At 45.4% G+C, this 26,503-nt stretch overlaps 1 protein-coding gene across 5 annotated transcripts in view; it reads left to right on the top strand.

Moving 5' to 3' along the window:
- Positions 1-26,503, top strand: part of LOC110503393 (roundabout homolog 1) — a 528,269-nt gene that overhangs the window by 496,877 nt on the left and 4,889 nt on the right. For 4 of the 5 annotated variants that reach the window (XM_036961721.1, XM_036961723.1, XM_036961722.1 and 1 more), the window contains 6 exons: positions 4,292-4,684; positions 5,554-5,670; positions 8,439-8,583; positions 8,761-9,015; positions 9,654-10,171; positions 12,182-12,346. In XM_036961721.1, the coding sequence (XP_036817616.1) occupies positions 4,292-4,684; positions 5,554-5,670; positions 8,439-8,583; positions 8,761-9,015; positions 9,654-10,171; positions 12,182-12,346 (1,593 nt within the window). The remainder of the gene's footprint in view (positions 1-4,291; positions 4,685-5,553; positions 5,671-8,438; positions 8,584-8,760; positions 9,016-9,653; positions 10,172-12,181; positions 12,347-26,503) is intronic. The other variant, XM_036961725.1, reaches the window with a different exon arrangement.

Consider the following 26,503-nt stretch of genomic DNA (forward strand, 5'->3'; position numbering starts at 1 on the left):
CACTCTCTTATTGTAGTAGATGTAGTGTTGTACTAAGTGCTGTGCTACTGCTGGGTTAAGTATCTTACCCACTCTCTTATTGTAGTAGATGTAGTGTTGTACTAAGTGCTGTGCTACCGCTGGGTTAAGTATCTTACCCACTCTCTTATTGTAGTAGATGTAGTGTTGTACTAAGTGCTGTGCTACCGCTGGGTTAAGTATCTTACCCACTCTCTTATTGTAGTAGATGTAGTGTTGTACTAAGTGCTGTGCTACCGCTGGGTTAAGCATCTTACCCACTCTCTTATTGTAGTAGATGTAGTGTTGTACTAAGTGCTGTGCTACCGCTGGGTTAAGTATCTTACCCACTCTCTTATTGTAGTAGATGTAGTGTTGTACTAAGTGCTGTGCTACTGCTGGGTTAAGCATCTTACCCACTCTCTTATTGTAGTAGATGTAGTGTTGTACTAAGTGCTGTGCTACCGCTGGGTTAAGTATCTTACCCACTCTCTTATTGTAGTAGATGTAGTGTTGTACTAAGTGCTGTGCTACCGCTGGGTTAAGTATCTTACCCACTCTCTTATTGTAGTAGATGTAGTGTTGTACTAAGTGCTGTGCTACCGCTGGGTTAAGTATCTTACCCACTCTCTTATTGTAGTAGATGTAGTGTTGTACTAAGTGCTGTGCTACCGCTGGGTTAAGTATCTTACCCACTCTCTTATTGTAGTAGATGTAGTGTTGTACTAAGTGCTGTGCTACCGCTGGGTTAAGTATCTTACCCACTCTCTTATTGTAGTAGATGTAGTGTTGTACTAAGTGCTGTGCTACCGCTGGGTTAAGTATCTTACCCACTCTCTTATTGTAGTAGATGTAGTGTTGTACTAAGTGCTGTGCTACCGCTGGGTTAAGCATCTTACCCACTCTCTTATTGTAGTAGATGTAGTGTTGTACTAAGTGCTGTGCTACCGCTGGGTTAAGTATCTTACCCACTCTCTTATTGTAGTAGATGTAGTGTTGTACTAAGTGCTGTGCTACCGCTGGGTTAAGTATCTTACCCACTCTCTTATTGTAGTAGATGTAGTGTTGTACTAAGTGCTGTGCTACCGCTGGGTTAAGTATCTTACCCACTCTCTTATTGTAGTAGATGTAGTGTTGTACTAAGTGCTGTGCTACCGCTGGGTTAAGTATCTTACCCACTCTCTTATTGTAGTAGATGTAGTGTTGTACTAAGTGCTGTGCTACCGCTGGGTTAAGTATCTTACCCACTCTCTTATTGTAGTAGATGTAGTGTTGTACTAAGTGCTGTGCTACCGCTGGGTTAAGTATCTTACCCACTCTCTTATTGTAGTAGATGTAGTGTTGTACTAAGTGCTGTGCTACCGCTGGGTTAAGTATCTTACCCACTCTCTTATTGTAGTAGATGTAGTGTTGTACTAAGTGCTGTGCTACCGCTGGGTTAAGTATCTTACCCACTCTCTTATTGTAGTAGATGTAGTGTTGTACTAAGTGCTGTGCTACCGCTGGGTTAAGTATCTTACCCACTCTCTTATTGTAGTAGATGTAGTGTTGTACTAAGTGCTGTGCTACCGCTGGGTTAAGTATCTTACCCACTCTCTTATTGTAGTAGATGTAGTGTTGTACTAAGTGCTGTGCTACCGCTGGGTTAAGTATCTTACCCACTCTCTTATTGTAGTAGATGTAGTGTTGTACTAAGTGCTGTGCTACCGCTGGGTTAAGTATCTTACCCACTCTCTTATTGTAGTAGATGTAGTGTTGTACTAAGTGCTGTGCTACCGCTGGGTTAAGTATCTTACCCACTCTCTTATTGTAGTAGATGTAGTGTTGTACTAAGTGCTGTGCTACCGCTGGGTTAAGTATCTTACCCACTCTCTTATTGTAGTAGATGTAGTGTTGTACTAAGTGCTGTGCTACCGCTGGGTTAAGCATCTTACCCACTCTCTTATTGTAGTAGATGTAGTGTTGTACTAAGTGCTGTGCTACCGCTGGGTTAAGTATCTTACCCACTCTCTTATTGTAGTAGATGTAGTGTTGTACTAAGTGCTGTGCTACCGCTGGGTTAAGTATCTTACCCACTCTCTTATTGTAGTAGATGTAGTGTTGTACTAAGTGCTGTGCTACCGCTGGGTTAAGTATCTTACCCACTCTCTTATTGTAGTAGATGTAGTGTTGTACTAAGTGCTGTGCTACCGCTGGGTTAAGTATCTTACCCACTCTCTTATTGTAGTAGATGTAGTGTTGTACTAAGTGCTGTGCTACCGCTGGGTTAAGCATCTTACCCACTCTCTTATTGTAGTAGATGTAGTGTTGTACTAAGTGCTGTGCTACCGCTGGGTTAAGTATCTTACCCACTCTCTTATTGTAGTAGATGTAGTGTTGTACTAAGTGCTGTGCTACCGCTGGGTTAAGTATCTTACCCACTCTCTTATTGTAGTAGATGTAGTGTTGTACTAAGTGCTGTGCTACCGCTGGGTTAAGTATCTTACCCACTCTCTTATTGTAGTAGATGTAGTGTTGTACTAAGTGCTGTGCTACCGCTGGGTTAAGTATCTTACCCACTCTCTTATTGTAGTAGATGTAGTGTTGTACTAAGTGCTGTGCTACCGCTGGGTTAAGTATCTTACCCACTCTCTTATTGTAGTAGATGTAGTGTTGTACTAAGTGCTGTGCTACCGCTGGGTTAAGTATCTTACCCACTCTCTTATTGTAGTAGATGTAGTGTTGTACTAAGTGCTGTGCTACCGCTGGGTTAAGTATCTTACCCACTCTCTTATTGTAGTAGATGTAGTGTTGTACTAAGTGCTGTGCTACCGCTGGGTTAAGCATCTTACCCACTCTCTTATTGTAGTAGATGTAGTGTTGTACTAAGTGCTGTGCTACCGCTGGGTTAAGTATCTTACCCACTCTCTTATTGTAGTAGATGTAGTGTTGTACTAAGTGCTGTGCTACCGCTGGGTTAAGTATCTTACCCACTCTCTTATTGTAGTAGATGTAGTGTTGTACTAAGTGCTGTGCTACCGCTGGGTTAAGCATCTTACCCACTCTCTTATTGTAGTAGATGTAGTGTTGTACTAAGTGCTGTGCTACTGCTGGGTTAAGTATCTTACCCACTCTCTTATTGTAGTAGATGTAGTGTTGTACTAAGTGCTGTGCTACCGCTGGGTTAAGTATCTTACCCACTCTCTTATTGTAGTAGATGTAGTGTTGTACTAAGTGCTGTGCTACCGCTGGGTTAAGTATCTTACTCAAGGACAAAGAAACACTGTACCCATCAAATACATACCCAACTTCTAAAGTTATCCATGACAGTCAACAAGAGAAAACCTAATCCAACTATCCATTCCGTGCTGTGTTTTACATTTCCCTAACGTTGTGTGAGTTTGTTTGAGAAGGGGTAATATGCTAAAATCACTTCTCACTCATCCCCAGTATAAGACGTTAAGGAGCATGCCTGGTGCTGGCTGCTTTGTGTGGCCAACCTAAACCCTGTGAAGGTTTAACAGGATCAGCGGCTAGGTGACGGAGCCGAGGGATACGAGTTAATGTCCCTTTATCTACCACATAGAGGCCCTTTCTCCACAAGTGCCTCTGAAGTGCCTCAGATATCCCTCGCTTCTTGGAAATGTGAGGTTCACGTGCGCTCGGTTGTTCCACCTACAGCCGTCCTTGATATTTACCGCAAGGCTGTCTCTCAGATCTGCTGGAGGATTTGAATATTTTATGAGCCAGAGAACATTGGATCTGACAGTGGAGCTTTGTTCTTTGCTGCACGCTTCCCTCCAACCTTCTGATACAGACATGTTCCACTGTCCTTCTCAATGAGCAAAGCCTCCTCGCCTGGCGCCTGACAGGAAGGATAGACACGCCACCCACGTTGAGCTGTGGATAAGACGGAGGCATTATTGAGACAGAAGGACAGGGAAGTGTAATAAAGCTCCAGTCAACTGAACCAGATGGGGATATCTGACATAATGAACTGTAGTTTGCACTGAAATATATATATATATATATATATATATATATATATATATATATATATATGTCTAGACTGAAGGCACAGTGATCTGTTGAAAGGTACAAATGACTCGGGCTGATTTATTTCTGTGTCATTCTGAAATGTTAATCTTTTCATCTTATTTTTTATCGGAATGTGATGCCAGTGAATACAACTGAATACAATGCCATTCATGCCGTTTGTGCACTTGGCAAACCTCTTCTTCTGAACCTAGCTATAGAATCTAGTCCGGTCTTTGACTAAACCCTGCACCCTGCACCCGCTCCCCATGTTATCCAGCCGACTGCATCGCCAACTATAACAACCAGATGGAGAGCAAACAGACCAACCTGATGGTGCCGGAGGGAGGAGTGTACGGAGACGTGGACCTCTCCAACAAGATCAACGAGATGAAGACCTTCAACAGCCCCAACCTGAAGGACGGACGCTTCGTTGGGCCGGGTGGACCAGGGGGACAGCCCACCCCGTACGCCACCACACAGCTCATCCAGTCGTCTATCCTGGGCAACAACATCAACACAGACAGAGACAGAGGGAGAGGAGGAGGAGGGGGAGGGGAGATGAACGAGAAACACGGCTGGAAACCCACCCCGGTTCAGCTGCAGAAGCAACAGGAAATGACCTCACAGCTCCACCAGTATAACATCATGGAGCAGAACAAGCTAAACAAGGGTGAGTGTGTGGTGGGAATCGGTGGAGGTTAGGAGGTCAAAACATAGCCGCCTTCCATCTTTCTTTTTTCCCTTCTTTCTTTCCCTTTATCTCTGTGGATGGACCCACCATGCTGAAGAATGTTCCTTTTTTCACTCGCTTCCCTGCTGCCCCACATTCAGTCATATTGATAGAGACCATCATCAGTCTCTCTCTCATTGTCTGTTATGCATTTACTTAGCTCCTCTTTCCTCTCTGTGTTCATATATAATCTCTGCTCTACATTCTGGGTCAGTTTCTGTCTTTTCAGTCTGGGTTGTTCTTCTTGGGTAAAGTCACGTTGCAACAGGTGTAAGGATTTTCTCCAGGTGTCAGGTATCTGAAGGAGAGAGAAACATTTCTGTTGGAACTGACAGGCACTGATCTAAAGTGTCGTCACCTTGTTCTTACCTGCAGGAAAGAGCTGCTGCTTTAGTAACACTGTTTTCAGTTTGGTCATGGTCTCTTGTGTGGAACAGAAATTGCATGTCTTAGGCACTATTAGGAAGACAACAATATGTTTTTGCATGATATTACTCCAGACTGTTTGTTGTGACAGTTTAAAATGACATTTCAACTTATTAGAGGTGTATGAAACACATTTAAACACATCGCTGGTTAAGATCATTATTTAGATGTGTTGTTACAATGTTAGCACTTATGTTAGCCTAACTGTGATCATTAGTCAGTTAAAACTCAAACAGTCTCTATGCATCTTTTGATATCATAATGTCCCCTTCTCTCATTCATTTTCATAAGCTATCTGTACTTTTCTAATGCAATAATGTAGTGTATGCTACCCTGCGACCCACCTTCATCATGCTTACCATCCTCCTCCTCTCCCCTACCAGACCACTATAGAGGAGGGGACAGTCCCATGGCTACCACCATCCTCTATAACCAGGCCCACGAGGCCCACACAGGGGGATCCTACAACAGCTCTGACCGTGGCAGCAGCAGCACCTCTGGTGAGAGGGGAGGGAAGGAGGGGGGGACAGGGGTAGACAGGGGTTATCAGATCCACAGCCAGATGGCTGGTGTTTTACTGCCTGGATGTTCAGTCAATCGCTCTTGTTGTTGTTGTTTCCAGTTCATTATTATTTCTATAAAACCACTTAATCACTTTCAACCCAGAAGCTCCATTTCTAAATCATTCTTTTCCTCAAAAGCAATAAATCATAGTGGGACTAATAATGCATGATGCTTTAAAATTGTAATTTTGATTAATTTCCATGTCAGTCTCTTGAAGAGGAATGAAAAGCAGCCTTCAGTGGAGGGAAAATGAAGAACACAAAGAAAGAGAAAAGAAACGTCCGGTTTCAGTTCCCATTCTGTGTGTTCCCATTCTGTGTGTTCCCATTCTGTGTGTTCCCATTCTGTGTTCCCATTCTGTGTGTTCCCATTCTGTGTGTTCCCATTCTGTTTGTTCCCATTCTGTGTGTTCCCATTCTGTGTGTTCCCATTCTGTTTGTTCCCATTCTGTGTGTTCCCATTCTGTGTGTTCCCATTCTGTGTGTTCCCATTCTGTGTGATCCCATTCTGTGTGTTCCCATTCTGTTTGTTCCCATTCTGTGTGTTCCCATTCTGTTTGTTCCCATTCTGTGTGTTCCCATTCTGTTTGTTCCCATTCTGTGTGTTCCCATTCTGTGTGTTCCCATTCTGTTTGTTCCCATTCTGTTTGTTCCCATTCTGTGTGTTCCCATTCTGTTTGTTCCCATTCTGTTTGTTCCCATTCTGTGTGTTCCCATTCTGTGTGTTCCCATTCTGTTTGTTCCCATTCTGATTGTTCCCATTCTGTGTGTTCCCATTCTGTGTGTTCCCATTCTGTGTGTTCCCATTCTGTTTGTTCCCATTCTGTGTGTTCCCATTCTGTTTGTTCCCATTCTGTGTGTTCCCATTCTGTGTGTTCCCATTCTGTGTGTTCCCATTCTGTGTGTTCCCATTCTGTGTGTTCCCATTCTGTTTGTTCCCATTCTGTGTGTTCCAATTCTGTTTGTTCCCATTCTGTGTTCCCATTCTGTTTGTTCCCATTCTGTTTGTTCCCATTCTGTGTGTTCCCATTCTGTGTGTTCCCATTCTGTGTGTTCCCATTCTGTTTGTTCCCATTCTGTGTGTTCCCATTCTGTTTGTTCCCATTCTGTGTGTTCCCATTCTGTTTGTTCCCATTCTGTTTGTTCCCATTCTGTGTGTTCCTATTCTGTGTGTTCCCATTCTGTGTGTTCCCATTCCGTGTGTTCCCATTCTGTGTTCCCATTCTGTGTTCCCATTATGTGTGTTCCCATTCTGTGTGTTCCCATTCTGTGTGTTCCAATTCTGTCTGTTCCCATTCTGTTTGTTCCCATTCTGTGTGTTCCCATTCTGCTTGTTCCCATTCTGTTTGTTCCCATTCTGTGTGTTCCCATTCTGTGTGTTCCCATTCTGTGTGTTCCCATTCTGTTTGTTCCCATTCTGTGTGTTCCCATTCTGTGTGTTCCCATTCTGTGTGTTCCCATTCTGTTTGTTCCCATTCTGTGTGTTCCCATTCTGTTTGTTCCCATTCTGTGTGTTCCCATTCTGTGTGTTCCCATTCTGTGTGTTCCCATTCTGTTTGTTCCCATTCTGTTTGTTCCCATTCTGTGTGTTCCCATTCTGTGTGTTCCCATTCTGTTTGTTCCCATTCTGTTTGTTCCCATTCTGTGTGTTCCCATTCTGTGTGTTCCCATTCTGTTTGTTCCCATTCTGTGTGTTCCCATTCTGTTTGTTCCCATTCTGTTTGTTCCCATTCTGTGTGTTCCCATTCTGTGTGTTCCCATTCTGTTTGTTCCCATTCTGATTGTTCCCATTCTGTGTGTTCCCATTCTGTGTGTTCCCATTCTGTGTTCCCATTCTGTGTGTTCCCATTCTGTTTGTTCCCATTCTGTGTGTGTTTCCAGTAAGTGTCAGTTTTCCAATCTGTGTCAGTTTTCCAGTCTGTGTGTGTATACATACATATGCTGAAGTTGAAGTGTGTGTGAGCAAAATTCAATCCCATGGGTTGTTTTTCTGTCGTGTGAGCTAGTCACTGGACGTTATATTTGGTTCTTCCTTGTTGCTCAGACAGTTTTTTGTAAAAAAACATGAATTACCGTCCCCTTCATTCCGGCAAAGAGGAGGATAATCTCATCAGAGCTGCAGTGTTTGTTTCTGGACAAGGACTAATGACACACACATTCCAGAGGGAATGCAACACTGCCTCCATAACGCCCAGGATCCATTCTGATATTGTATATGAAGTTCAGCTCATTAAAGAGCAGCCCTCTGTGCTCGCTGAGCTCACAGCTCATTGGTTTCCCATTCTAATTGGCTGCTGTTAATTGGCCTCTGATGTTTTCTTCTTTTTTTCATGTTTTTCTATTTTCTCTTGGCAATGGTGAACATTAGTTGAAAAATGACTGTGTTTTTGATGGCATGGCTGGCATTAATTACACATTGAGAGATAATGTGCGTGGTGCATTTTCGCAACGTCCATAAAGTAAGGGGTTGCCATTAGCTGACATGCTCTCGTGTAAAATGATATATTTTTTTATCAGTGTAAATCCCACGCTGTAATTAGCCCTGTTTGTTCCTATTCTATTATCTGCTGTCGATGTATTAATTTCACTGCTGATTTAACATTATTCAACTATGTAGATGGTTGTGAGACAGAGGAGGATGTGGGAGTGGGGATGTGTGTCTGCATGTTTCTGACTGAAGGAGTTCTTTGTTCATGTTTTTCCAGGGAGTCAAGGTCAAAAGAAGGGAGTGCGCACCCCCAAACTACCCAAACAGAGTGCAATGAACTGGGCTGACCTTCTGCCTCCTCCCCCTGCTAACCCACCTCCCTGCCGCAACATGGAGGAGTACTCCCTGTCTATGGACGAGAGGTGGGAGATGTCTACACACACACACATACACACACACACACACACACACACAAACCTTTTCCTTTACCTTGGTAGCAGCACAACATGACTATATACTAGCAACATTGTTCCAGCTATGAATGTTATTGTCACGTTGAGTGACATCCAACTAATCTGCGTGTTTCACTGTGTTGACAGCTATGACCCAGACATGCAGTGCTCCCTGCCCCCCTCCCACATGTACCTGCAGCCAGATGAACTGGAGGAGGAGGAAGAGGAGGAGGAGGAGATGGAGAGGGGTCCCACTCCACCTGTCAGAGGGGCTGCCTCGTCCCCCGCCGCGGTGTCCTACAGCCACCAGTCCACAGCCACCCTCACCCCCTCGCCCCAGGATGAGCTGCAACCCATGCTCCAAGACACTGCAGACAGCATTGGCTCTGGACACGAGCGCAGGTACTGGGAGGTGTTATTCTGGATTAAAATAGACTCTGATTGGCTGATATACAGTGGGTATCATAAGTATTCACCCTCCCCCTTAGATATTTTAACAGTCTATTGCGTTACAAAGTGGGAATGAAATATATTTAATTGTGATTTTTTTTCGGGGTCATTGATCTACACAAGATACTCCATAATGTTAAAGTGAAAAGAACATTCTATAAATGTACAATAAAATAAAAATATGGTCGTTGCGTAAGTATTCACCCCATAAATGAGTTCAGTTAGACCTAAATGACAGAGTGAAACATATACAGAATCAAGTATACAGAATCAGAATATATCAAAACATGTATCCTTTATGGAGCAAGGCACTAAAGTCATGCAAAGAGCTGTTTCTGAAGTATATTGTTAGTACTTATTTATTCAAGGTGTATTATTGATTTATCTTTCATTCATCTTTTGTTTTGATCGTTGACAAAAAACGATACTAAATATATTTTATTCCCACTTTGTAAGACAATAAATGGGTGATACCCACTGTAGTAATGATTTCAATAGTCTCTGCAAAAAAATGCAATCATATTTTATAATTGATTTATATAATTGATTTCCCATACCCTACATTAAGAACATGTCTCCTGCTGTTTCAGACGCCATGCAGTGAGCCCCCCTCCCCGGCCCCTCTCCCCCTCACACACCTACGGCTACATCTCCAGCCCCATGTCCCTGGACACAGATGGCATGGAGGAAGAGGGGGAGATGTTGGAGGAAGAGGAGGAGGAGGAGGAGGAGGAGGAAGGGGACGAGACAGACGCGGAGGTGGCTAAGGTGCACCACCACCACACCCACCCTCACCACCCCCACCACCCCCACCACCCCCAGCAGATGCACCCCAGGAGGCTGCTGCTGCGGGGCCTGGAGCAGACGCCAGCCTCCAGCATGGGGGACCTGGAGAGCTCTGTGACGGGATCCATGATCAATGGCTGGGGTTCGGCATCCGAGGAGGATAATGCCTCGTCAGGGCGCTCCAGCGCTGTCAGCTCCTCAGACGGATCCTTCTTCACAGATGCCGACTTTGCCCAGGCAGTCGCGTCTGCTGCAGAGTACGCAGGCCTGAAGGTGGCCAAGTACACCAACCCCACGCAAGGCCAGGAGGGAGGCCCCGGAGGTAAGCACATCTATTCCTCACTAATATAACGTCACTTTATCAAGAAGTAGAGAATACAAGATAATGAGCACCTTAATTCCTTAGAGTCTAAGACGTTGGGGGAGGGTGGGTGCTAAGCTGACAAATGGTATTGATATACGGTATGATGGTCATACTATGGATCATTTAGCTATTTTATTTTTTATTTGAGGGCCCCTTTAGGTATAAATTTTTTTGGGGATAAAATATTGATTTTGGCCTTTACTACTAAAGCCAATGGAAATGCATTGAACTACAAATTCATAAATTGCAAAATGGACATTGAAAAACAAAATCATAAGAAAAAAGGTTTTGAAAAGTCTGTCCTAAATCTAAGAGAAATTAAAAATACAGTATACTGTATAAATTTATTTACACATATTTAACCCATGTTTTAAGGTAGGCACAAAACTACCTTCAAACTTCCATAAAAAAAAAAGACATTACCTTCAGACGAGTCACTTGACACTTGTGGGGGTCGTAGAGCCAAATGGAGAACACCATCGTGTTCGTGAGAGTCTCCCCTTTCCATAGAATAGTCAGAATAGTTTGAACGCTGTTCGGACACTACAGACGTTTTCGTGAGAAGACTGATTTTCAGGATGTTTCATGATCTGACAAACACTGCACCTTCACCGCAGATGCGGAAGTATGACACTGGAGGACGCGATGGATTGAGACGCAGCCAATACAAAACGGATATCTCTATTTTAAACGGATATCTCTAGCTTAAACTGATATCTCTATCTTAAACGGATATCGCTAACTTAAACTGATATCTCTATCTTAAACGGATATCTCTAGCTTAAACTGATATCTCTATCTTAAACTGATATCTCTATCTTAAACGGATATCTCTATCTTAAACGGATATCTCTATCTTAAACAGATAACTCTAGCTTAAACTGATATCTCTATCTTAAACTGATATCTCTAGCTTAAACTGATATCTCTATCTTAAACTGATATCTCTATCTTAAACTGATATCTCTAGTTTAAACGGATATCTCTATCTTAAACTGATATCTCTAGTTTAAACGGATATCTCTATCTTAAACTGATATCTCTAGCTTAAACTGATATCTCTATCTTAAACTGATATCTCTATCTTAAACTGATATCTCTAGTTTAAACGGATATCTCTATCTTAAACTGATATCTCTAGTTTAAACGGATATATCTAGCTCAAACTGATATCTCTAGCTTAAACTGATATCTATATCTTAAAGTGATATCTCTATCTTAAAGTGATATCTCTAGCTTAAACTGATATCTCTAGCTTAAAGTGATATCTCTATCTTAAAGTGATATCTCTAGCTTAAACTGATATATCTAGCTGAACTGATATCTCTATCTTAAACTGATATCTCTAGTTTAAACGGATATCTCTATCTTAAACTGATATCTCTCGCTTAAACTGATATATCTAGCTCAAACTGATATCTCTAGCTTAAACTGATATCTATATCTTAAAGTGATATCTCTATCTTAAAGTGATATCTCTATCTTAAACTGATATCTCTAGCTTAAACTGATATATCTAGCTGAACTGATATCTCTATCTTAAACAGATATCTCTATCTTAAACTGATTTCTCCACTTTAAACTGATATATCTGGCTTAAACTGATATATCTAGCTGAACTGATATCTCTATCTTAAACAGATATCTCTAGCTTAAACTGATATCTCTAGCTTAAACTGATATCTCTAGCTTAAACTGATATCTCTATCTTAAACTGATATCTCTATCTTAAACTGATATATCCTGCTTAATCTGATTTCTCCAGTTTGAACTGATATCTCTAGCTTAAACTGATATATCTAGCTTAAACTGATATATCTAGCTGAACTGATATCTCTATCTTAAACTGATATCTCTAGCTTAAACTGATATCTCTAGTTTATGAATCTCTTATTCTGAAAGCCCACTGACAGAGGGGAAACCTTTTCATGGTTTCATGTACCTTACCAAATGTGTATTTTCCTTCAGGACGAAAGTATCAAATGACCCCTTCAGGCCACCGTCCTGGCAGCCCCCTGTCCACAGACAGCAACATGAGCACGGCCAACATGCAGAAGAGGCCTCCTAAGAAGCAGAAGCAGCACACTGCAGCGGGCCACCCAGGGCTCCAGCGACGAGAGGCCTACCCTGAAGGTACAGTACAGAACCACACTCTGCTTATTAATCACTAAAGTACTGTACGAGGTGGAATATCATAATGAGGACTGGAGTTGTACCATGGATCCATTTGAAAAACTAGTCCACTAAATCTGTAATACCTCATAATGAGGACTGGAGTTGTGCCATGGATCCATTTGTAAACTATTCCACTAAATCTGTAATACCTCATAATGAGGACTGGAGTTGTACCATGGGTCCATTTGTAAACTAGTCCACTAATTCTGTAATACCTCATAATGAGGACTGGAGTTGTACCATGGATCCATTTGTAATCTAGTCCACTAATACTGTCATATCTCAGTACCCAGCCCCACCCCATGTGATGTATGGCATGGTGCCTGCCTGAGACAGTGTCCAGGACTGAGTGTGAGTGTGTCATAAGTCAGAGCTTTTAATCATCTTCCCCTCGTGTGTGTGAGATCACTTCCAATCTGTGGTGGTGCTGAGCAGAGCAGCCTAGATGGTAGGGGTGTGGAGGGGGCCTGTCTCAGGGGACTACTGTCCAGTTCCAGCCCGTTCTCCTGCTGCTGAAACTGGAATGTCTTCCACTCCAGCCAGCCACTAATGAAATTACCCCAGGTGCTCTGGCTCTTATTGAAGTGGCCCCCTGGCCTCCACTCCAGAAGCCAGGAATAAACAAAGCAGAGGCTAACTACAGAGTAACAACGCACAGCACCGGGAATATGCTTATCCTTGTCAAAATGAAGGTTGTCAACTTTAAGGGTATTTATTGTTGCTTTATTTGTGGCCTATGTGTTTAGTTTTAGTTCTGTTTTCCTCTGGGATTGTGTGTGTGTGTGTGTGTGTGTGTGTGTGTGTGTGTGTGTGTGTGTGTGTGTGTGTGTGTGTGTGTGTGTGTGTGTGTGTGTGTGAGTGAATGGATGCGTCCGTGTAGGTGTGTGTGCTGGAAGCACTTGACAGGCAGATTTAATATCCAGCCCCACTCTGAGCCAGACCAGCTATCACTGCACCAAATCCTACCCCTTCTCCCTTCATCCCTTCATCCTGCCTTCCACCCCATCCCCTCCCTTTGAAGTAAACTCTCCATCCCTCACTCTGCTCTCTTCCAGCTCCCTCCATCTCCTCTCCCTCCCTCCTCCCTCACTCCCAATCTTTGTTCCCTATGTGTGTCTGAGAGGAGTGAGGAGGAGAGGAGACAAGACAGTTCTCCAGCCCCAGTCTGGTCTGGTCGCTGATTGTATTCCATCTGAATATATTGATTGCACTGTAGTGGGGGGCTGGGTGAGTGACAGAGAGGTGATAGGGAGGAGAGAGGTGATAGGGAGGAGAGAGATGATGGGGAGGAGAGAGGTGATGGGGAGGAGAGAGAGGATAGTGGAGGGAGAGAGGTGACAGGGGAGGGAGAGAGGTGACGGGAGGAGAGAGGTGACGGGGGAGGAGAGAGGTGACGGGGGAGGAGAGAGGTGACGGGGGAGAAGAGATGTGACGGGGAGGAGAGAGGTGATGGGGAAGAGAGAGGGGGAGGGGAGAGGTGATGGGGAGGGGAGAGGTGATGGGGAGGAGAGAGGTGATGGGGAGGAGAGAGGTGATGGGGAGGAGATAGGTGATGGGGAGGAGATAGGTGATGGGGAGGAGATAGGTGATGGGGAGGAGAGAGGTGATGGGGAGGAGAGAGGTGATGGGGGAGGAGACAGGTGATGGGAGGATAGAGATGACGGGGAAGAGAGAGGTGACGGGGAAGAGAGAGGTGACGGGGAAGAGAGGTGACAGGGAAGAGAGAGGTAACGGGGAGGAGAGAGGTGACGGGGAGGAGAGAGGTGACGGGGAGGAGAGAGGTGACGGGGAGGAGAGAGGTGACGGTGAAGAGAGAGGTAACGGGGAGGAAAGAGGTGACGTGGAGGAGAGAGGAGACTGGGAGGAGAGAGGAGACGGGGGGGAGAGAGGAGACGGGGAGGAGAGAGGAGACGGGGAGGAGAGAGGTGACGGGGAGGAGAGAGGTGACGGGGAGGAGACAGGTGACGGGGAGGAGAGAGGTTGATGTATCTTCATGTATTTATTTCCATAGTAGTATGATGATTGCCCCCCCCCCCCCCCCCCCGCTAGCTGTGTCCCCCTGCTGTCCATTGCATTGGAGGTCAAAGCGAGAGCAGTAATCCACCCAGGACAGGACAGCCATAAATACCCAGAAGCATCAGTTAGCAGGGGAATTAAAAGACAGGGGTACAAGTGGACCAAACCCCCTCTCTCCACTCTCCACCCCCCCCTTCCCCCTCTTTGATTCTCATTTAGTCCTGTTTGCTCTGTGGATGGTGAGATGACCAGGTTTGAGGTTATTTCCCCATGTGGTTCACATGCTGGTGTAATGCCTGTTTTAACTTCCACACTCAAGTTAACCCTTTCCATTCCATCTTTGCTAAAATCTTAATTTAGCAAACACATGTATCCATACATCTGCATAGGCGTCCAATGTGGGAAATAAATCTACATACTTGGTGGTGTATTCTCTTACTAACTGAGCCATCGTTGAGTCTCTCTTTAAAACTTTTTAGGGATAGGGGGCCGTATTCAGAAGTTTGGATGAGTGAGGTGCCCAAAGTAAACTGCCTGTTACTCAGGCCCAGAAGCTAGGATATGCATATAATTGGTAGTATTGGATAGAAAACACTCTAAAGTTTCCAACACTGTTCAAATGATGTCTGTGAGAATAACAACACTGATATGGCAGGCGAAAACCTGAGGAAAATCCATCCAGGAAGTGGAATTTTCTTGATGCGGGTGCTTTTCAATTGAATGCCTATACGGTATCTAATGGGTTTAGGACCCAGATTGCAGTTCCTATGGATTCACTAGATGTCAACAGTCTTTAGACATTGTTTCAGGCTTGTTTTCTGAAAAATGAAGAAGAAAGAGACCTTTCTGTCAGTGGACTGTAGAATCATGCAGTGTTGGTTTGCACGCATGACCGAGTGCGCGCCCTTCGTTGTTTTTCCTTTCTATTGAATACGCTATTGTCCGGTTGAAATATTATCGATTATTTAGACAATTGACAACCTGAGGATTAATTATAAACATCGTTTGACATGTTTCTACGAACTTTACCGGTACTATTAGGATGTATTCATCTGCATGTTTTGACCAGCTTTGAGCCAGTGGATTACTGAACAAAACGCATCAACAAAACAGAGTTTTTGGGGATATAAAGAGGGACTTTAATGAACAAAACAAACATTTATTGTGTAGCTGGGACTCTTGTGACTGCAACCAGATGAAGATCATCAAAGGTAAGTGATTCATTTTATCCCTATTTCTGACTTTTGTGACTCCTCTACTTGGCTGGAAAATGTTTGTATGCTTTTGTAAGCGGGGAGCTGTCCTCAGATGGCATGCTTCCGCCGTAAAGCCATTTTGAAATATGACACAGCTGCTGGATTAACATGAATTTAATTAAGTTAATCTTTAAGCCGATGTATAACACTTGTATCTTTTATGAATGTTTATTATGACTATTTCTGTATTTTGAATTTGGTGCTCTGCAATTTCATCGGATGTTGTCGAGGTGGGTCGCTAGCGGTACGCCTATCCCAGAGAGGTTTTAAGCACCTCGGACTCAGTGACCGTCTGTGTAACAGTATAACTTTAGACCGTCCCCTCGCCCATACCCGGGCGCGAACCAGGGAACCTCTGCACACATCAACAACAGTCACCCGCGAAGCATCGTTACCCATCGCTCCACAAAAGCCGTGGCCCTTGTAGAGCAAGGGGAACCACTACTTCAAGGTCTCAGAGCAAGTGACGTCACAGATTGAAACGTTATTTAGCGCACACCGCTAACTAAGCTAGCCGTTTCACATCCGTTACACTCACCCCCCTTTTGACCTTCCTCCTTTTCCGCAGCAACCAGTGATCCGGGTCACGGCACCAATGTAACAGTATAACTTTAGACCGTCCCCTCGCCCATACCCGGGCGCGAACCAGGGAACCTCTGCACACATCAACAACAGTCACCCGCGAAGCATCGTTACCCATCGCTCCACAAAAGCCGCGGCCCGTGCAGAGCAAGGGGAACCACTACTTCAAGGTCTCAGAGCAAGTGACGTCACAGATTGAAACGCTATTTAGTGCGCACCGCTAACTAAACTAGCCGTTTCACATCCGTTACACCTGCACAGAGAAACTTTGTAGCGGGGCAGGGGAAAGAGAGGGAGGAGAATCGGGGCTAGACGCAATAGAAGGGGTGGGAGATGAGGAAATGTTGAAATGCAAGGAGACATGGCTGAGTCAAATAGGAATCCTGACTTAATGAAGTGGTGATTAAAGAGCTCAGCCATATGCTCCTTGTTAGCAACAACCACATAATCAACATTAAGGGACATGGGCAGATGTGAGGAGGAGGGTTTACTGTCCAGGTCTTTAACCTCTCTGGGATATTTGGGACGGTAGCGTCCCACCTCGTCAACAGCCAGTGAAAGTGCATGGTGCCAAATTCAAAACAACAAAAATCTCTTAATTAAAATTCCTCAAGCATACAAGTATTTTACACCATTTTAAAGATACAATTCTTGTTAATCAAGCCACAGTGTCTGAGTCACAAAAAGCACAAATAGAGGTCAAATTAATCACTAACCTTTGATGATCTTCATCAGATGACACTCATAGGACTTAATGTTACACAATACATGTATGTTTTGTTCGATAAAGTGCATATTTATATCAAAAAATCTAATTTTACATTGGCACGTTATGTTCAGTAGTTCTAAAACATGCAGTGATTGTGCAGAGAGCCACATCTATTTACAGAAATAATCATTATACATGTTGATGAGAATACAACAGTTTATACATGAAATTGGAGATATACTTCTCCTTAATGCAACCACTGTGTCAGATTTTTTAAAAACTTTATGGAAAACGCAAACCATGCAATAATCTGAGTACAGCGTTCAGACAACTAAGCAGCCCAAAAGATATCCGCCATATTGGGTGGTCGACATAAGTCAGAAATAGCATTATAAATATTCACTTACCTTTAATGATCTTCATCAGAACGCACTCACAGGAATCACAGTTCCACAATAAATGTTTGTTTTGTTCAATAATGTCCATCAATTATGTCCAAATAGCTTCTTTTGTTAGGGTGTTTGGTAAACAAATCCTCAGATTTCCCACTTCCTGGTTGGATTTTTCTCAGGTTTTCGCCTGCCATATGAGTTCAGTTACACTCATCATTCGAACAGTTTTAGAAACTTCAGAGTGTTTTATATCCAATACTACTAATAATATGCACATATTAACATCTGGGACAGAGTAGCAGGCAGTTTACTCTGGGCACCTTATTCATCCAAGCTGCTCAATACTGCCCCCCTGTCACCAAGAAGTTAATCGTTTTACAGAACTTCTTGGGGTTAGACCCACAGAGAGAGAACTGCTCCTTAAAATAACTTTGGCCTTCCGGATAGCCTGAGTGCGCTTATTTCTCATTTTCCTGAATGAGAGCCAGTCAGCTTGAGTATGCATGTGCTGAGCCTTTCACCAAATGCAATTCTTGAGTAACTCTGCCAGATCACGGTCGAACCAGGGGCTGAACCTGTTTTTAATGATATTTTTCTTTATGGGGTCGTGTTTGTTAACAATACCACAGAAAATATCAAAACAAAGTTGTAGCGTCTTCGACAAGCTGATTCTATATCAACTTACAGAGGTCAGGTAACGAAGAAAGAGTTGCTCATTAAAGATTTTAAGCAAGCGTCTATGACAAATCGGGACAGATCATTTCAATGAGTAATCCTTACGAACACAGGCTGTAAAACAGTGATCACTAAGGTCATTACAGAAAACACCAGACTGATACCTATCAGGATTATTTGTGAGGATAACATCAAGGAGTTTAGCTTTTTCTGGGTGTTTGGAGTCATACCTTGTGGGATTGGTAAAAGTCTGAGAAAGATTTAGGGAGTCCCATTGCTTTAGGACTTGGTCAGGTGGTTTAAGCATGTCCCAGTTTAGATCACCTAGCAGGACAAATTCAGACTTAGTGTAAGGGGCCAGGATAGAGCTTAGGGCATTTAAGGTACAAGCCGGTGCTGATGGTAGACGATAACACCCAGCAATAGTCAACAAAGAGCTATTTGAAATTGTAATGCTTATAACCAGCTAATCAAATTGTTTGGGGACAGACTTGGTGGAGACAACCGAACACTGAAGGTGATCCTTGGTAAAGATTGCCACTCCACAACCTTTGGAAGATCTGTCTTGACAAAAAAGTTTAAGGTTAACATCAGTGTTCAAAACACTATTTCCTAACCACGTCTCAGTAATGACCAGCACATCTGAAATGGAGCTGTGAACCCACACTTTCAATTGATCCATTTTAGGTAATAAGTGCAGAAAACCCAGGCTTTTACAAGAGCAGAAATCAGTAAAGCAGATATCAGAGCACAAGGCAGAATTGGGACTAACTACTGTAGATGGGCCAGGGTGTACATGCACATTTCCAGATATCATCTACAGTAATACAATCTCCTGCTATTGTTGGCCTCAAGGGCACCTCACACTTCACAACTCAGTGCAGCCGGATCAGTTCTGTCCTAGCAAGCCTTAACCTATCACATTGGTTAAAAAAGGTTATACATGCCAACATATTAATCAGGAATTAGGCAAAGTGATCGTGTCAGGCAAAGATTTTATCCAACTTTTTGAGCATTGCAACATTTGATGTAAAGTCACTTTCTCTGTGGTTGTCTCACGAATGCTATAGTGTTCACAGCTGCCGATGCCTCATCGGGATTTGTTATTCCCCATCATTTGCAAGTCATTGAGCGTCATCACTATCTTTCCTTTGTGGTACTTCGATCATGAATACCAGCTGAGTTAAACTTTTATGAGTTGATTTTACTCCTGCCTCAGAGCTTGTGTGAGCAGTGTCTTAATGTCATCCTAATACCTACTCTGAGCTGAGAGTTTTTTAAGTCTTAAAAGAGGTTTTTGTCCTCACCTCCATGTGTCCATAAATCTGCCTGGCTGTCCTCTCCTCTCCTCCTCCTCCTGTAGGGGGCTATATCTCACAGACAGTGGCATTGATCGGATCCTGACTGAGGTAGGAGGCAGGGAGACATAAAATAAACTGCAGACACTTTCTGCCGTATGATATCGACTGACCCAATGTGTATTCAGGAGGTGTGTTGTTTTTTTATTTTATTTTTAGTTCACCTTTATTTAACCAGGTAGGATAGTGGAGAACACCTTTATTTAACCAGGTAGGCTAGTTGAGAACACCTTTATTTAACCAGGTAGGATAGTGGAGAACACCTTTATTTAACCAGGTAGGCTAGTTGAGAACACCTTTATTTAACCAGGTAGGCTAGTTGAGAACAAGTTCTCATTTACAACTGCAACCTGGCCAAGATAAAGCAAAGCAGTGCCACACAAACAACAACACAGAGTTACACATGGGATAAACAAACACTAGGAAATAGGAAAATCTGTATACAGTGTGAGCAAATGAAGTAAGGAGGTAAGGCAATAAATAGGCCAATAGTGCCGAAGTAATTTCAGTTTAGCATTAACACTGGAGTGATAGATGTGCAGATGAGGATGTGCAGGTAGAAATACTGGTGTGCAAAAGAGCAGAAAAACAAAAACAAATATGGGGATGAGGTAGGTAGTTGGTTGGATGGGCTATTTACAGATTGGCTATGTACAGCTGCAGCGATCGGCAAGCTGCTCTGACAGCTGACGCTTGAAGTTAGTGAGGGAGATATAAGTTTCCAACTTCAGTAATTTTTGCAATTCGTTCTAGTCATTGGCAGCAGAGAACTGGAAGGAACGGTGGCCAAACGAGGTGTTGGCTTTGGATCAGCAGGATAGTCAGTTTTACGAGGGTATGTTTGGCAGCATGAGTGAAGGAGGCTTTGTTGCGAAATAGGAAACTGATTCTAGATTTAATTTTGGATTGGAGATGATTAATATGAGTCTGGAAGGAGTTTACAGTCTAGCCAGACACCTAGGTATTTGTAGTTGTCCACATATATATACAAATCCAGAGTAGTGAAGCTAGTCGGGTGTGTGCGGGTGCGGGCAGCAATCAGTTGAAGAGCGTTAATTTAGTTTTACTAGCGTTGAAGAGCAGTTGGAGGCCATGGAAGGAGAGTTGTATGGCGTTGAAGCTCGTTTGGAGATGTGTGTATTAGACCTTCCTGATTCAACCAAAGCTCCATAGTAAAAACGCAATGGCAACACCTTTAGACCCTGAGTATGTAAGAAGTTCCTACAGTGTGATTCAGCTCACAGCATACACAGTGGAACAGTGGTGGAAAACATGATGGACTTTGGGATGCTGGGTGTGAGTGGCATAGGGATGCTAGGTGTAATAGACATTGGGATGCTGGGTGTAATAGGCATTGGGATGCTGGGTGTGAGTGGCATTGGGATGCTGGGTGTGAGTCGCATAGTGATGCTGGGTGTAATAGACATTGGGATGCTGGGTGTAATCAGCATCGGGATGCTGGGTGTAATAGGCATTGGGATGCTGGGTGTAATAGGCATTGGGATGCTGGGTATAATCAGCATCAGGATGCTGGGTGTGAGCGGCATAGGGATGCTGGGTGTAATAGGCATTGGGATGCTGGCGGTGAGCGGCATAGGGATGCTGGGTGTAATAGGCATTGGGATGCTGGGTATGAGCGGCATAGGGATGCTGCGTGTAATAGGCATTGGGATGCTGGCGGTGAGCGGCATAGGGATGCTGGGTGTAATAGGCATTGGGATGCTGGGTGTGAGCAGCATAGGGATGCTGGGTGTAATAGGCATTGGGATGCTGGGTGTAATCAGCATCGGGATGCTGGGTGTAATCAGCATTGGGATGCTGGGTGTGAGCGACATTGGGAAGCTGGGTGTAATCAGCATCGGGATGCTGGGTGAGCGACATTGGGAAGCTGGGTGTAATCAGCATCGGGATGCTGGGTGTGAGCGACATTGGGAAGCTGGGTGTAATCATCATTGGGATGCTGGGTATGAGAGACATTGGGAAGCTGGGTCTAATCAGCATCAGGATGCTGGGTGTGAGCGACATTGGGGAGCTGGGTCTAATCAGCATCAGGATGCTGGGTGTTAGCGGCATTGGGATGCTGGGTGTAATCAGCATCGGGATGCTGGGTGTGAGCGACATTGGGAAGCTGGGTCTAATCAGCATCGGGGTGCTGGGTGTGAGCGACATTGGGATGCTGGGTGTGAGCGACATTGGGATGCTGACTGTGAACAGTATTGGGTGTGAGCAGCAATGGGATGGTAGGTGTGAGCGGTGTTGAGATGCTGGAAGTGAGCGGCGGGAATGGCTGATTGCTATGTTTTTAACTTTAACTCCTGTGTGGATTATGGGCCGTGCCGGCCGACAGAGCTGACCCGTCACTCAACTGCGAGGCTGATTAAAAGATGAAAAGCCATCGATCGAAAGCAACGCAGACAAGGCTTTTCTCAGGCAGCTTGTTTTGCTTGGACGGGTGTGTCTGTGTGTGTCTGTGTGTGTCTAGATGTTTCAGCCCACCAGTAAGGCTCATATGAATAATGGCTCAAGGACAGACATTGATTAATCGACAGGGGAAGTGGAGCAGGTCAGAAAGCCAGCTGCTGATAGTCACGCTCTCCTCCATCTCTCTCTCTCTCCTCTATCTCTCTCTCTCCTCCATCTCTCTCTCTCTCCTCCATCTCTCTCTCTCCTCCATCTCTCTCTCTCCTCCATCGCTCTCTCTCTCCTCCATCTCTCTTTCTCCTCCATCTCTCTCTCCTCCATCTCTCTCTTTTTCCTCCATTTCCCTCTCTCCTCTATCTCTCTCTCTCTGATCCATCTCTCTCTCTCCTTTATCTCTCTCTCTCCTCCATCTCTCTCTCTCCTCCATCTCTCTCTCTCTCCTCCATCTCCCTCTCCTCCACCTCTCTCCTCCATCTCTCTCTCTCTCCTCCATCTCCATCTCTCCTCCATCTCTCTCTCCTCCATCTCCATCTCTCCACCATCTCTCTCTCTCTCCTCCATCTCCATCTCCCTCCCCTATCTCTCTCTCTCCTCCATCTCTGTCTCTCCTCCATCTCCCTCTCTCTCCACCATCTCCCTCTCTCTCCTCCATCTCTCTCTCTCTCCTCCATCTCTCTCTCTCTCCTCCATCTCTCTCTCTCCTCCATCTCTCTCTCTCCTCCATCTCTCTCTCTCCTCCATCGCTCTCTCTCTCCTCCATCTCTCTCTCTCTCCTCCATCTCTCTCTCCTCCATCTCACTCTCCTCCATCTCTCTCTCTCTCCTCCATCTCTCTCTCTGATCCATCTCTCTCTCTCCTTTATCTCTATCTCTCCTCCATCTCTCTCTCTCTCCTCCATCTCCATCTCTCCTCCATCTCTCTCTCCTCCATCTCTGTCTCTCCTCCATCTCCCCCTTCCTCCAGCTCCCTCTCTCTCCTCCATCTCTCTCTCTCTACTCCATCTCTCTCTCTCTCTCTCCTCCATCTCTCTCTCCTCCATCGCTCTCTCTCTTCCATCTCTTTTTCTCCTCCATCTCTCTCTCTCTCCTCCATCTCCCTCTCTCTCCCCCATCTCTCTCTCTCTCCTCCATCTCTCTCTCTCTCCTCCATCTCTCTCTCTCCTCCATCTCTCTCTCTCCTCCATCGCTCTCTCTCTCCTCCATCTCTCTCTCTCCTCCATCTCTCTCTCTCTCCTCCATCTCTCTCTCCTCCATCTCTCTCTCCTCCATATCTCTCTCTCTCCTCCATCTCTCTCTCTGATCCATCTCTCTTTCTCCTTTATCTCTATCTCTCCTCCATCTCTCTCTCTCTCTCTACTCCATCTCTCTCTCTCTCTCCTCCATCTCTCTCTCCTCCATCGCTCTCTCTCTTCCATATCTTTTTCTCCTCCATCTCTCTCTCTCTCCTCCATCTATCTCTCTCCTCTATCTCTCTCTCTCCTCCATCTCTCTCTCTCTCCTCCATCTCTCTCTCTCCTCTATCTCTCTCTCTCCTCCATCTCTCTCTCTCTCCTCCATCTCTCTCTCTCCTCTATCTCTCTCTCTCCTCCATCTCTCTCTCTCTCCTCCATCTCTCTCTCTCTCTCCTCCATCTCTCTCTCTCCTCCATCGCTCTCTCTCTCCTCCATCTCTCTTTCTCCTCCATCTCTCTCTCCTCCATCTCTCTCTTTTTCCTCCATTTCCCTCTCTCCTCTATCTCTCTCTCTCTGATCCATCTCTCTCTCTCTCCTTTATCTCTCTCTCTCCTCCATCTCTCTCTCCTCCATCTCTCTCTCTCTCCTCCATCTCTCTCTCTCCTCTATCTCTCTCTCTCCTCCATCTCTCTCTCTCTCCTCCATCTCTCTTTCTCCTCCATCTCTCTCTCCTCCATCTCTCTCTTTTTCCTCCATTTCCCTCTCTCCTCTATCTCTCTCTCTCTGATCCATCTCTCTCTCTCCTTTATCTCTCTCTCTCCTCTATCTCTCTCTCTCCTCCATCTCTCTCTCTCTCCTCCATCTCTCTCTCTCCTCTATCTCTCTCTCTCCTCCATCTCTCTCTCTCTCCTCCATCTCTCTCTCTCCTCCATCTCTCTCTCTCCTCCATCTCTCTCTCTCTCCTCCATCTCTCTCTCTCTCTCCTCCATCTCTCTCTCTTCTCCATCGCTCTCTCTCTCCTCCATCTCTCTTTCTCCTCCATCTCTCTCTCCTCCATCTCTCTCTTTTTCCTCCATTTCCCTCTCTCCTCTATCTCTCTCTCTCTGATCCATCTCTCTCTCTCCTTTATCTCTCCCTCTCCTCCACCTCTCTCCTCCATCTCTCTCTTTTTCCTCCATTTCCCTCTCTCCTCTATCTCTCTCTCTCTGATCCATCTCTCTCTCCTTTATCTCTCTCTCTCCTCCATCTCTCTCTCTCCTCCATCTCTCTCTCTCTCCTCCATCTCCCTCTCCTCCACCTCTCTCCTCCATCTCTCTCTCCTCCATCTCCATCTCTCCTCCATCTCTCTCTCTCTCCTCCATCTCCATCTCCCTCCCCTATCTCTCTCTCTCCTCCATCTCTGTCTCTCCTCCATCTCCCTCTCTCTCCTCCATCTCCCTCTCTCTCCTCCATCTCTCTCTCTCTCCTCCATCTCTCTCTCTCTCCTCCATCTCTCTCTCTCCTCCATCTCTCTCTCTCCTCCATCGCTCTCTCTCTCCTCCATCTCTCTCTCTCCTCCATCTCTCTCTCCTCCATCTCACTCTCCTCCATATCTCTCTCTCTCCTCCATCTCTCTCTCTGATCCATCTCTCTCTCTCCTTTATCTCTATCTCTCCTCCATCTCTCTCTCTCTCCTCCATCTCCATCTCTCCTCCATCTCTCTCTCCTCCATCTCTGTCTCTCCTCCATCTCCCCCTTCCTCCATCTCCCTCTCTCTCCTCCATCTCTCTCTCTCTACTCCATCTCTCTCTCTCTCTCTCCTCCATCTCTCTCTCCTCCATCGCTCTCTCTCTTCCATCTCTTTTTCTCCTCCATCTCTCTCTCTCTCCTCCATCTCCCTCTCTCTCCCCCATCTCTCTCTCTCCTCCATCTCTCTCTCTCTCCTCCATCTCTCTCTCTCCTCCATCTCTCTCTCTCCTCCATCGCTCTCTCTCTCCTCCATCTCTCTCTCTCCTCCATCTCTCTCTCTCTCCTCCATCTCTCTCTCCTCCATCTCTCTCTCTGATCCATCTCTCTCTCTCCTTTCTCTATCTCTCCTCCATCTCTCTCTCTCTCCTCCATCTCCATCTCTCCTCCATCTCTCTCTCCTCCATCTCTGTCTCTCCTCCATCTCCCCCTTCCTCCATCTCCCTCTCTCTCCTCCATCTCTCTCTCTACTCCATCTCTCTCTCTCTCTCTCCTCCATCTCTCTCTCCTCCATCGCTCTCTCTCTTCCATCTCTTTTTCTCCTCCATCTCTCTCTCTCTCCTCCATCTCCCTCTCTCTCCCCATCTCTCTCTCTCCTCCATCTCTCTCTCTCTCCTCCATCTCTCTCTCTCCTCCATCTCTCTCTCTCCTCCATCGCTCTCTCTCTCCTCCATCTCTCTCTCTCCTCCATCTCTCTCTCTCTCCTCCATCTCTCTCTCCTCCATCTCTCTCTCCTCCATCTCTGTCTCTCCTCCATCTCCCCTTCCTCCATCTCCCTCTCTCTCCTCCATCTCTCTCTCTCTACTCCATCTCTCTCTCTCTCTCTCCTCCATCTCTCTCTCCTCCATCGCTCTCTCTCTTCCATCTCTTTTTCTCCTCCATCTCTCTCTCTCTCCTCCATCTCTCTCTCTCCTCCATCTCTCTCTCTCCTCCATCTCTCACTCTCTCCTCCATCTCTCTCTCCTCCATCTCTCTCTCTCTCCTCCATCTCTCTTTCTCTTCCATCTCTCTCTCCTCCATCTCTCTCTTTTTCCTCCATCTCTCTCTCTCCTCTATCTCTCTCTCTGATCCATCGCTCTCTCTCCTTTATCTCTCTCTCTCCTCCATCTCTCTCTCTCTCTCCTCCATCTCTCTCTCTCCTCCATCTCTCTCTCCTCCACCTCTCTCCTCCATCTCTCTCTCCTCCATCTCCATCTCTCTTCCATCTCTCTCTCCTCCATCTCCATCTCTCCTCCATCTCTCTCTCTCTCCTCCATCTCCATCTCCCTCCCCTATCTCTCTCTCCTCCATCTCTGTCTCTCCTCCATCTCTCTCTCTCCTCCATCTCGCTCTCTCTCCTCCATCTCTCTCTCTCTCTCCTCCATCTCTCTCTCTCTCCTCCATCTCTCTCTCCTCCATCTCTCTTTCTCCTCCATCTCTCTCTCCTCCATCTCTCTCTCTCCTCTATCTCTCTCTCTCTGATCCATCTCTCTCTCTCCTCCATCTCTCTCTCTCTCCTCCATCTCTCTCTCTCCTCCACCTCTCTCCTCCATCTCTCTCTCCTCCATCTCCATCTCTCCTCCATCTCTCTCTCCTCCATCTCCATCTCTCCTCCATCTCTCTCTCCTCCATCTCTCTCTCCTCCATCTCCATCTCCCTCCCCTATCTCTCTCTCTCCTCCATCTCTGTCTCTCCTCCATCTCTCTCTCTCCTCCATCTCCCTCTCTCTCCTCCATCTCTATCTCTCTCCTCCATATCCCTCCCCCATCTCTCTCTCTCTCTCCTCCATCTCTCTCTCTCCTCTCCATCTCCCTCCCCATCTCTCTCTCTC

This window comes from Oncorhynchus mykiss, chromosome 24 (genome assembly GCF_013265735.2).
Source record: "Oncorhynchus mykiss isolate Arlee chromosome 24, USDA_OmykA_1.1, whole genome shotgun sequence".
Classification (NCBI taxonomy): Eukaryota; Metazoa; Chordata; class Actinopteri; order Salmoniformes; family Salmonidae; genus Oncorhynchus; species Oncorhynchus mykiss.